This window comes from Danio rerio, chromosome 11, assembly GCF_052040795.2.
Source record: "Danio rerio strain M-AB ecotype USA chromosome 11, GRCz13ab, whole genome shotgun sequence".
Taxonomy (NCBI): domain Eukaryota; kingdom Metazoa; phylum Chordata; class Actinopteri; order Cypriniformes; family Danionidae; genus Danio; species Danio rerio.
The window spans coordinates 33,177,019-33,189,414 of NC_141031.1; the positions used below are offsets into that span (position 1 = coordinate 33,177,019).

Consider the following 12,396-nt stretch of genomic DNA (forward strand, 5'->3'; position numbering starts at 1 on the left):
ACATTGCAAACTTAAAAAAAACAGCCTAAATAATATATATATATATATATATATATATATATATATATATATATATATATATATATATATATATATATATATATATATATTTTTTTTTTTTTTTTAATTGGGACAATTAAGAATTGTTGACACTGCAATTGTGTAAATTAAACAGAATCATGCAATTCACATGCAAGTATTTTAAATAGTGATCTAATTACAAGTACTTCATTTTCTGAATGTGATTATGCAATCCAGATTACATGTAACCAATTACTACCCAGCTCTGGACGTTCACTAGCATTTGAACTCAGGATATTATAGCAAAAGTAGGTGAACTGCAACATTCATTGCTAAATAAAGGGAAGATGAGATGGTGTTGTCCAGAGAGGACAGAAAACAGATGAAAGACCACGATGCACTGGCAACATTTTCAGGGGATGCTGAAAAGCAGTACGAGAGTTAAAAGAAAAGTCACAAAGAAATACCACAGGCTGTTGCATATTTGCCAAAAAGTCGCCAGTGCATCGTGAGCGTGAAGCGTTTTAACCTCTAGATCAGCAGGAAGAGATTGGCTATAGAATCAGAGGAACTTACTGTTGCAATTCATCATCATGATCATCACCATCATCTTCACCCTCATCATCATCCTCCAAATGAGCCTCATGCCCCCTAATGAGGATCGAGAAGGTTGCGGCGCTCATTCATTGAAGATTAGCAATTTAAAGCAACACTTTGTTCGACTTCCCATGGGTAAGATTGAACGCTAATGGGTCGTTCACACAGGGCATTCTGTGTTGTTTTAATTGCTGCTCTATGCAAATATGCACTAAATAGACTCTTTGTTTGACCTTTGCGACAAGCCATGCTGTTTTTTTAAGCATCACAAGCTATGAGCGCCATTTTTTTAAAGACATCATGCAAAGTTAGTCACTTTGGTTTTCTGCTTTTTAATACACACAAACATTCTGTGTGAACGAGCCCTTGTGCATCAAAATAAAGCACTACAGCAAAGTGATTGTTTTTGTAAGATGAGTACATAAATACTAGGGGTGTAACAGTACATGTTAATAATTAAAACTTTGCCGTTTCACTTGAAAAAAAACAACCTTTTTTACAATATATTTAAATGAAAGACACACACAATATGTTTGCTGCCAAATTGGAATCAGCCAATGAATACTCTTTAATGCTATCGCCATTAGCCAGACAAGTACATCAGGCAAAGTCAGTCACATTGATTTTCTGCTTTTGAATATACACTAATATCCTGTGTGAACGAGCCCTTGTGCGTCAAAATCAAGCACTATAGTGCAAAGTGATTGTATTTGTAAGATGACTACATAAATACTAGCGGAGTAACAGTACATGTTAATAATTAAAACTTTGCCGTTTTACTTAGAAAAAAGAAAAAAAAAGTGCATATGTACAATATTTTAAAATTATAGACAGACAATATATTTGCTGAAAAATTGGAATCAGCCAATGAATACTCTTTAATGCTATCGCTATTAGCCAGATAAGTACATCACGCAAAGTCAGTCACATTGGTTTTCTGCTTTTGAATACACACAAATATCTGGTGTGAACGAGTCCTTGTGTGTCAAAATAAAGCGTTATAGCACAAAAAAAAAAACGATAAATATTACGGGTGTAACAGTACACGATAATATTTAAAACTTTGCCGTTTCACTTAGAAAAAAAGTCAATAAAAGGGCTTATGTACAATATTTTTAAATTATAGATACACAATATATTTTCTGCCAAATTGGATCAACCAATAAATACTCTTAAATGTTATAAGCCAGATAAGAACATTATCAGCCTAATGTATCAATGTCTTTAATATATTAAATAGTATTGATATTACGTGACACACTGCACTCAGCACATGCACACTTTTGAAATGGCTTTATGGAGGAACAATGTTAGAAAAGTTGTAAAGTTGATTTTGTTAAAAAAAGATCTAGATTAGGGGTGCCCAAACTTGGTCCTGGAGGGCCGTGCAAAGTTTAGTTCCACACCTAGGCTAGCTAATCAAGCTGTTACTATTGACATGTTGACTATTGAGTAATAAGAAAATATTAGCTTGCTATATCAAGCAACATGTAACCCTACACCCTAAATCTAACCCTAACCCTAACCCTAACCCTTACCCATGTATGCATAGAATAAGGTGAACACGCTTTCTAGATAAATCCCTGCAGGTGTGTTGAGGCAAGTTGGAGCTAAAATCTGCAGGACACAGGCCCTCCAGGATCAAGTTTGAACACTCCACTCTTTTTTTTTCTAGTTTTTAAAATAAAATCAGTTGTTTAATTCTGTTTGTTTAAATTAAATCAAGATTTACATTCATCTGCTCATACAATTGAAGACAAAATTATTAGCCCTCGGAATTTTTATAATTTTTAAAAAATATTTCCCAGTCGCTTTTTAATGGAGATAAAAAATTTCAACAAGTTTAAATAATTAATTTCTAATAACTAATATCTTTTGTCTTTGTCATGATGACAGCACATATTATTTTACTAGTTATTTTGTAAGATAGAAGTATTCAGCTTAAAATGCAATTTAAGGCTTAACTACTGTCCTTCTAAAACCTAGGTATCCCGATTGGCTCGCAGAGTTATCATGAGTGGACCAATGAGAAGAGGATGGGGGTCGTTTAAGTGCTCAAGTGACGACTCGCACTAGACTGAGGGCAGATCCTTCGTCTCCTGTCTCTGAGGTGTCTTTCTGTGTGTATGACCTGTTCTCTGGTTTGCGTATTTAGACATTATTATAGAGCTAATCATTTTGTCTTCATCTATATATCGGCTTCCAAATGTAAAAGCTTATCGGTATCAGCCAGACTTTCTATATCAACGCATCCTCATCAAACAATGTTTCAATTCCTCTCTGCTGTGCTGAAAGCAGATCAAACATCCTTTGTGTGTACAGTTACACCTAAAATGTAATAAATAATAAATACATGTAATAAATACATCTTTGGTCTGCTGATTCTATGACTTTTTTTTAAGGATGGCTGTTTAAACGAAAGCGTGACAAATTAAAACCAGGACAATTCCGAAACCCAAATCTAGCCATACATCTGGAGTAAATTTAATTTTCGAGGGACTAACCGGTTAATTCCCTCCCCCCCCGAGGAATGGAAAACTAATACTGTGGCAAAAATAACACAGATCTCCAACACAGCATTGCCAAGCAAATCAGCCTTTGGTTCCACTCGGACAAGCACAAAAGGGCAAGGTTAGGTCACATCAAATATTGATCAGATGAAAAACCAGCTATGCAGAGAGAGAGGGAGAGAGAGAGAGAGAGAGAGAGAGAGCGAGCATGGGTAGAGTTTGACAGAGCAGCAAAAAGATGGAAAGATACAGAGAGATAGAGAGAGAGAGGGAGGAAAGCAAAGAAAAGACAGAGCACAGGAGTGAAGGACACAAACAAAGCACAGGCATTATACCTCTGCTGCAGCTCTTCTTCAACAGATTTCAAGAGGCTCCTGTGAAGAAAAAGGTGCAGGAAAATCAAAGCTGGTAACAGGTGACTCATTGGGTTTGAAAACACATGACAAACAGTTTTATAACACATCAAGGGATCCATTAGCCTTCATTGATTTGAGCCTAAATAAACAAGCATTTATTGCTAATTTGTCTCTCATGACACTGGGAAAGAGTCCAATGTTTAGCTGTTACAGTTTAAGAGAACGTCTGCGTCTGACTGTCTAGGACCACTGTTCAAAAGTTGTTTATCTACACTGCACTTAAATTATTGAAGAGCACTGGACTAAAAGAGTTTTTTTGTACGGCAGTAGATAAATACTAGCTTTGCATTTTCACAGAAAACACCAGCAAGGCAGCTTTTAGATTTTTTTCAGTGCCTTGAAATGCTGCACCAGAGAAAACACACATTTTTAGTCCTGTTTTAGTTTTCACTCTGTCCCAAAGATATAAAACAGAAGATCCAATTGAAGATCAGTATGCACTATTATGATCGCATTAGTACTTCGATTACGTCTCGTAAAGTGCGAGAAGTATGAGGTGATGCGAGTAAAACTGTTGATCCATTTAGCCGGAAGTGTCAAACTACAAGATTTACATGTTTCTAAACGTTTTATAACTTCTAAACACAATTTTATCATTGTTTTGAAGCACACTAGCTTATAGGTATCCTGAAAACTAACAATACTAATGCTAACATCTAAACAACTTTCATGGAACCATTAAAACTATTTCACAGGCTTACATTAATATAATAACCAAACATTCACTTAAAAACTATAACCCTTACAAAAGCCAAAGTTAGTTGAACTAAACAATTCCTGATTTAAAATTACAAATATAAGAGAGAGAGAGAGAGAAAGAGAAAGAGAGAGAGAGAGACATGATTGATTTCTCCACCACAAAGCCAAGGCTGCATAGGCTACATAGTTACATAGTTCTCCTTGTTTTTTAGTTATTAGTCATTCACTAAATTCACGGTACACCAAGTTCTTCCCCACTTGAGTTTTCTTAAAAATAAAGTGTATAATAAAACTTTTGAAAATAATGTTTAAGATGTGCACTCAACCAGTCACATCAGAAGCTACAAAAAGATGTCACTTTCGATTTACTTTCATCTTAGCACTCCCATATATCGGGAACTTTTTTCAAAACAAAAATCAATCAATCAATCAATCGAGAGAGAGAGAGAAAGAGAGAGAGCGATTATTTGATTAATTGCATCACTCAATTGATGATCTCAGCATCAAAATGAAAATGAATATTCTCTCAATTTCTCAGTGAATATAGGTCATGTATTTTGATGCATTTAAACAAAACAGATTTATTAAACAGATATATTTATTAAAATTATATTTTAGTCACCAAACATATTTAGAAATAGAAAGATAATACAATTAAATACAAGCAAAATATTGCAAAAATAAATTATAACCTACTAAATAAAATTTTAAAAACTACATTCTTTCAATTTTTTTGCTTCTCTTTATTTTTCTCCTTTATATATATGTGTATATATATAAATATATATATATATATATATATATATATATATATATATATATATACATACACACACACACACACACACACACACACACACACACACACATATATACATACATACATATATACACACACACACATATATATATATAGATAGATAGATAGATAGATAGATACACACACACACACACATATATATATATATATATATATATATATATATATATATATATATATATATATATATAAATATATAAATATATATATATATATATATATATATATATAAATATATATATATATAAATATATATATAAATATATATATATATATATATATATATATATATATATATATATATATATATATATATATATATATATATATATATATATATATATATAAAATAGTAATTGGATTCCAATTAACATTACTTATCGGCTAACTATCGGTAATAACAACTGATAACTAAAATCAAGTCAAATTAAAACACTTTTTCAGCTGCATTTTAAATGTTTCCAGCATTATACATATTTACCTAAATAAACATATTCATTACATTATATCAGATGCTTATCATTATTGTATTCTAAAGTATAGCATAGTATTCTGAGAAAATTATTTGATCGCATGTTTGGCCAACCTTGAAAGACTGTAATTTACTCTCTTAAATGTCATTTACTTGCATCCAAAATACATAATTTGTCATGTTAAATTTATATTAATTTTAATTCCAGAAATTGCAGATAAAAAGGACAGAGAGATCACACTACAGGCATGAGCCCAGAGATTTCATTTATGCTAAATCAAAATGATTATTTTCAATTTGTTTAAATAGCAAGATAAATTATTACGAATGCCACACAATTACCTTTTAAAGCTGTTTCAAGCACTTTATCCAACATTTAAGCACTTTTCAAACCTTGAAAAACTAGATTAAAGTTTTCAAAGATTCAACTATTTTTTTTTACTTCCTGTACAAACCCTGCATATCTGAAAAATTGCCATATTGTTGGATTCTAGTTAACATGCTAATCCTGTTAATTTAGGAATAAGATTGTGTGGGTGTTTGAATCAAGATCACAATCTTTATTTAGATCCTTCAGCAACTTTGTAGAAGGTGCTAATAACTTCAAGCAACTTGCTAAAAGAACTAAATTAACGCTTGTTGATATTTATTGTTATATAAAGTACAGTGCACCTGGCAACCAGTGCGAAATTACATGTCTGTATTCATTGTACATTGTTCTTTAGTATTAAGGTTCCTCTGAGTGTGCCAGTTTAGGTTCAGTTTAAAACACAGTTCAGATTTTTTAATTATAATGTGTTACAAAGTGTCATGTTGGAGTCATGTACACAGCTCGCTGTTTTAGGGGAGTGTTGCTTCACATGAAAATTTGTTTCAGCTTCCCGCCTAACGTAACAAGGGGGCGGAACCAAGAGCTCACCCGCTCTCTGTTTGCAACAGACAGGCAGACTGAGAGAAGGAGCGGGAGTGAGAGGATCAGCATTCAGCCGTACATGTACGATTTGGACACAGACCAACCAGAGAGTACAAAATCATTTGTGTCTTTGTATAGTTTAACAGCCAACTGTGTGCTAGTTTCAAGTGCTGAGCTTGTACACCGAGACTAATAACCACGCACACTGAATTAACTTTGACTGAGGCACCGGATGCGCCGCGACACGGCATACCAGACACTCTCTGTGGCGCGGCAGAAACATGAAGTGTCCCGAATCGTCGCGCCATGCATTTTAGAACTCTAAACACAGGTTTCCATCAGGGCACACACAACGGTGCCCCAAGACTTGAAGCGCCCCCGCGTGCACCACGAAAGAAACACCCAACCAGAATTCCAAAATGCATGAGCGGAGTTTCTAGTGTGCGACTTGCAGGCAAGTTTGTTATTTTATTTCCAATGGAGAGACACGCACATGAGGTAACGTGCTTGCACTTTTCCAGCTGCACCTAGTTAAGATCACAGAGAGCTTCTGTGAAAGTGAGAAATGCAAACGGCTGAAGTTTAAAGCAATAAAAAGTACACGTTTGCAAACCTACCTAAAGATACAACCAATAATTTCGATTAGAGCGATAATGTGGAGAATATTGATCTTGTGTTGAGCCCAATGAGCCTTGCATCTAAAAACAGAGCAAGGATGTTCCTTTAGTGATTTCGCTTTGACTGGCGCTGAAAATAGCGGACGTGAAACGACAAACTGAGGATTAGGTGACGTGCACCTGTCAATCAATATTGGTGGGCGGGGGGACCGCACTCCTACGTCAAGTTGCTGTCGCTCTGAAAATCACTCCAATTGGTCCATCGTTTTTATGTTGTTAAATTGAAAAAAAAAAAAAAAAAAAAAAGCACTGGGTGTGTTTATATCAACCCAATATATTGGTCTATACACTATACTTACACACATGTCTGTCCAAACAGCTTGAAAAGTAGATTTTTTACGATAGGTGCCCTTTAATATCCATTTATGCAGATAATACTACTTCAATGTTCCAGTTACACTTTCAATAATGAATCAAACAGGCTGCTAACAGGCTGATTGGTGCAGCCATGCATGGGTCTGATTGTACAAGCATGTATGAGAGCTCATAAATGCTGAACGGGTGTCTCTCATAGAGCTCTGGACCCATCTGTTGATGAGCGGGAGAGCAACACCTCTGAGCACATGCGCAGGCGCTCACACAAACACAGAGCGAGCGGTTTCACTGGCACTCCATCTGGTGTACTCGACCTTCTGTTCACTATATGGCAAACACTGTCAACAAGGCGCAAGGTTGTGTGCGTATTAGAGAGAAACGACAGTCATGTAGATAATTCGCAAGCTACCTGAAACAGAAAGTGTCGCAGAGGTGAGACAGGAATGTCAGATTTCAGCTAAATGAATATACGAGAATCTGAAGCGTCTCTCTGAACTTTAAATGAACTCTCTTGTAAAACAGGGAACGCCAAACATTAACAAAACTGTTTGACATACAATTTAACTTAATGTAAGCTGGAAACACAATGATGTATCTGACACATGTTAACAAATTGCTAAAACCTGCTGACAATGTGTTAACAACTAATAGATTGTGATGTCTGTTAGTTGATCCATTTTAAACTGTTTTCAGACCATAAACTATGACAGCAACATGCTAAATTATGTTAAAGACTAGCTAGAACATGGCACTAACATGGTAGATCATGCTAACATTGAGCTACACACATGCTAGTCATATGCTACAACATGACAGGATATTTGAATTTAAGCTGAAAACAATAATGTAGTGTTAAAACAATATTTTCAGACTCTTTGTGCTTTATTAATGTACTGTAGAAATATATATGCGAGTGACATGCTAAAACAGGGTACAAATGTGACAAAACATGCTAACAAGAAGCTAAAACATGGTAACAACTGGTAAAAACCTATCTATCTATCTATCTATCTATCTATCTATCTATCTATCTATCTATCTATCTATCTATCTATCTATCTATCTATCTATCTATCTATCTATCTATCTATCTATCTATCTATCTATCTATCTATCTATCTATTTGTCTGTCTATCTATCTATCTATCTGTCTGTCTGTCTGTCTGTCTGTCTGTCTGTCTGTCATGACAACAAAATGCTAAATTGTTAACAATGCTTGCTGCTTGCTGGTAAGCAACATGCTAAAACCTGCAGACAATGTTACCACAAGTAATTGTGTTGTCTATTAATTCATCAGACCGTAAACTATGATAACAACATGCTAAATTATGTTAAAGACTAGCTAGAACATGGCACCAAGATGGTAGATCATGCTAATGATGAGCTACAAACATGCTAGTCATATGCTACAAAATGACAGGAAATATGAATTTAAGCTGAAAACACGATGTAGTGTTAAAACCATATTTTCAGACTCTTTGTGCTTTATGTACTGTAGAAATATATATACGAGTGACATGCTAAAACAGGGTACAAAACATGCTAACAAGAAGCTAAAACATGGTAATAACTGGTATCTATCTATCTATCTATCTATCTATCTATCTATCTGTCTGTCTGTCTGTCTGTCTGTCTGTCTGTCTGTCTGTCTGTCTGTCTGTCTGTCTGTCTGTCTGTCTGTCTGTCTGTCTGTCTGTCTGTCTGTCTGTCTTGACAACAAAATGCTAAATTGTTAACAATGCTTGCTAAATGACACATGTAAGCAACTTGCTCAAACCTGCTGACAATGTGTTACCACAAGTAATAGATTGTGTTGTCTATTAATTCATCAGACCGTAAACTATGGTAACAACATGCTAAATTATGTTAAAGGCTAGCTAGAACATAGTACTGACATGGTAGATCATGCTAACAATGAGCTACAAACATGCTAGTCATATGCTAAAACATGACAGCAGATTCTTAAATGACAATGTAACAAAAACACATTAAATTATAATTAAAAACCATGCTAAACCTTGGCACATATTTGGCAAAACATCCTTGTATGAGATGAGATGATTTATTAAACTTATATTCATTATTAAAAGCTAAAAGTTTTACCAGGCTTTCTTAAGCCAGCTTTAAAGTTTGTCTTGCCATAATTGTTTTTGATCTACATTTCGAACAATTCTTAATTTTTCCAAATCCTGTTTTTTGGATGCAATGGCAAAGCTTTGTTTTTATTTAACAAAACTTACTTATTTCCTCCCAAGATGGAGCCTTTAGGGGATCCCTGTTCATAATCCATCTGCAAATCCTAAAATAAAGAGAACAGAAGTCACAAAGACCATAACTTAATCTTCAATAATAAAAGAAATATGCAAAATAAAGATGTTTAGACAGGGACTTGGCTGCATTCATGCACATGTCAAAAGATACATAAAAATGAATGGAAAGTCCTGCATGACATGGTGTTGGCACATCAGATATGAACTCTAGGGCATTATGAAATTAGTGCTTACTATTAATCCACACATGCGGCAACATTACAGTTGTACACTTTCATGGTTTATTAGTGAGGGAAAATGATGAAAGAGATGATGACATGAACATTATATTAGATCTACATCAGCAAGCAAACACACATCTTGACACAATTATCTGTGATTTCTTTCTTAAGCTTGTAAGTTGTTATTAGATGTTTACATTTGTGTGATCTTAAATCATAAAATATATATTATTAGGAATGATTAAGTTGTTTAGTGAAAGTCAGTGGGGTTTAACACAGAAATGGCATTAACAAAGCAAAAGTATAAAACACACACACACACACACACACACACACACACACACACACACACACACACACACACACAGAGACACATTGCAAATTATCTTTTGGTGGCAACAAAAAAAAAAAAAGAAAGAAAGAAAGCCATGTGTCGAAAAAATGTCTTGGACTTTTAGGGCTCTATTTTAATGATCTAGGCGCAAAGTGCATGGCACAAAAAGCATAAAGGGTGTGTCCGAATCCATATTTGCTATTTTAAAAACAGAAAAATATGCTCTGCGCCCCAGCACATGGTCTAACAGGGGATGTGCTTCATCTCTCAAAGAGTTATGGGTGTGTTTTGAGCATAACATGCAGTAAAACAATCAGAGTCTCATCTCCCATTCCCTTTAAGAGTCAGTTGTGTTGTGCCATGGCCTCCTCAGTTCAGCCTTTTTACTTTACTTTTACTCCTTTACTTTCGTATTTAAGGAAACGGTGCTGTATGTACTTCACTGAAAACATCCATTAGCCTACATATTTAATTTCATTTGTTAAGCGCAAAGATTTGTTTTAAAATTATTTCTAAATTCAATTCTAATTTCCAGCAATCCAATAAATGAACAATAATAAAGAAGTGTGGTTAAAAAACTGAGTTACATCCAAACACGTGTCCTTATGTCCCTTATGATCATGCATGCAGAACGTCTCCAGAACCCAATAGGTGGACAAATCTAAACTTGTTTTTAATAAAAAGAAATATAAATATGCATATAATAAATAATGCAGCGAATAACAAAAACATTATACAAATGCATATTGTCATAAATAAACTGAAAACTGGATTTGAGACCAGCTTTTAGTTGCTCAATGGCACAGTCATGAGTCCACAAAGTGCTGCAAATGGATTTGTTATTTAAACAACCTGGTGGGTGGATAACATAAAAATTAAGGTTGCGCTGGTCTGAAAATAGCAACAAATCACGCTATACACATCTTGTACCTTATTGCGCCGGGTGTATGATTGGGCCCTTAAAGGTAATAGTGTTGCAAACAATATTCAGTTTTTTCACACAGGCTCCTTGTTTCGCTACACACAATAGGAGCCACGTGTTTTAAATGTATTTACCCTGTATATGTTTTTTGACTCTCAAAGTATTTAGAGATCACAAAGAGCCACAATTTCACCTAAATTAGTCTTTAAAGGGATAGTTCATCCAAAAATTAAACCTACTATTCACTCCAGTTTGCTCCTAATCTTTGTTGACTTTAATAGTTGATAAAAAACTATTCTTATGGAAGTCAATGGTCAGCTTTCTTCAAAATGTTTTCAGCTAAAACAGGTTTGTGACAAGTGGGAGACGAAGGCCCAATCCCAATTCTACCCCTTAGCCCTTCCCGTTACCCCCACCGCTCGTTTTACACGTTCACATGAAGGGGTAGGGGTGTACCAGTTCTCTAGATAGATAAGAACAAGAATGTTGTTTTTGTGTGTTAATATAGATGAATATGACCATGGTGTAAATGCACAGTACAGTTATGATCTTATTGCCGCATTATATCGTTATGATAACATAATATTGTTGCCTTCAGTGATTTCCTGAAGATAAATACTAAAAAAAATAACTCAACTGGAAAACCTACAGCAGTCCCAATCGTCGATCTCATATGAAGCAAGAAATTGCAATGACATACGATGACGTGTGCAGGTGTAGTAGTGCTGTCCCAGTTCTAAGGGGTAAATTTTGAGGCCCTTCCCCATCACACTCTGTTTCAAGGGCCAAAGGGAAGGGGTAGGGGTACAAAAATAGAATTGGGGTTGAGCCTGAATGACAAGTAAATTTTCAGTTTTGAGAGAACTATCCCTTTAATCTTCTAATGGAGATGAAAATAAAGTAAATCAGTAAATGAATAGCCCATTCTAACATTTAGCTGAACTGTCCCATTAATATCTTAAGTTCTGACTTTTTGTACTGAAATACAATTATAAATGTTGGTTGCACAAGACTGCTGGAAAAGAAATCAATTCAAACGGCTCACAATGTTGTACTCTTAATTAGAGCATTGTGGGTGGATGGGACCATGTGCGATCTCTCCTCCCACTCGCCAATATGATCATTCAAGCAGGCAATGACTGGAAATAGCTTGGTGCTCATGAATTAATGGAATCATCAAACCGAGGCAGTATCTATTAAATACAGTAC

General features: G+C 34.8%; 1 protein-coding gene and 1 long non-coding RNA gene across 17 annotated transcripts in view; both read right to left on the reverse strand.

Annotated features, from left to right (window-relative positions):
- The window catches only part of LOC147834847 (uncharacterized), a 337,793-nt gene that overhangs the window by 225,210 nt on the left and 100,187 nt on the right, over positions 1–12,396 (reverse strand). The gene's annotated exons all lie outside the window — the stretch shown is intronic.
- map4k3a (mitogen-activated protein kinase kinase kinase kinase 3a) overlaps positions 1–12,396 on the reverse strand; it is a 143,498-nt gene that overhangs the window by 32,805 nt on the left and 98,297 nt on the right. For 9 of the 16 annotated variants that reach the window (XR_015502728.1, XR_015502725.1, XR_015502727.1 and 6 more), the window contains 3 exons: positions 9,681–9,739; positions 3,464–3,502; positions 598–672 (listed from right to left, as the gene is read on the reverse strand). Coding sequence is in view for 9 of the 16 variants with exons in the window: in XM_087273888.1 (XP_087130014.1) it covers positions 598–672; positions 3,464–3,502; positions 9,681–9,739 (173 nt within the window). In the remaining 7 variants the exon portion in view is untranslated. Of the gene's footprint in view, positions 1–125; positions 422–597; positions 673–830; positions 3,503–9,680; positions 9,740–12,396 lie in introns of those variants that run through there. The other 7 variants (XR_015502729.1, XR_015502726.1, XM_087273890.1 and 4 more) reach the window with 2 other exon arrangements.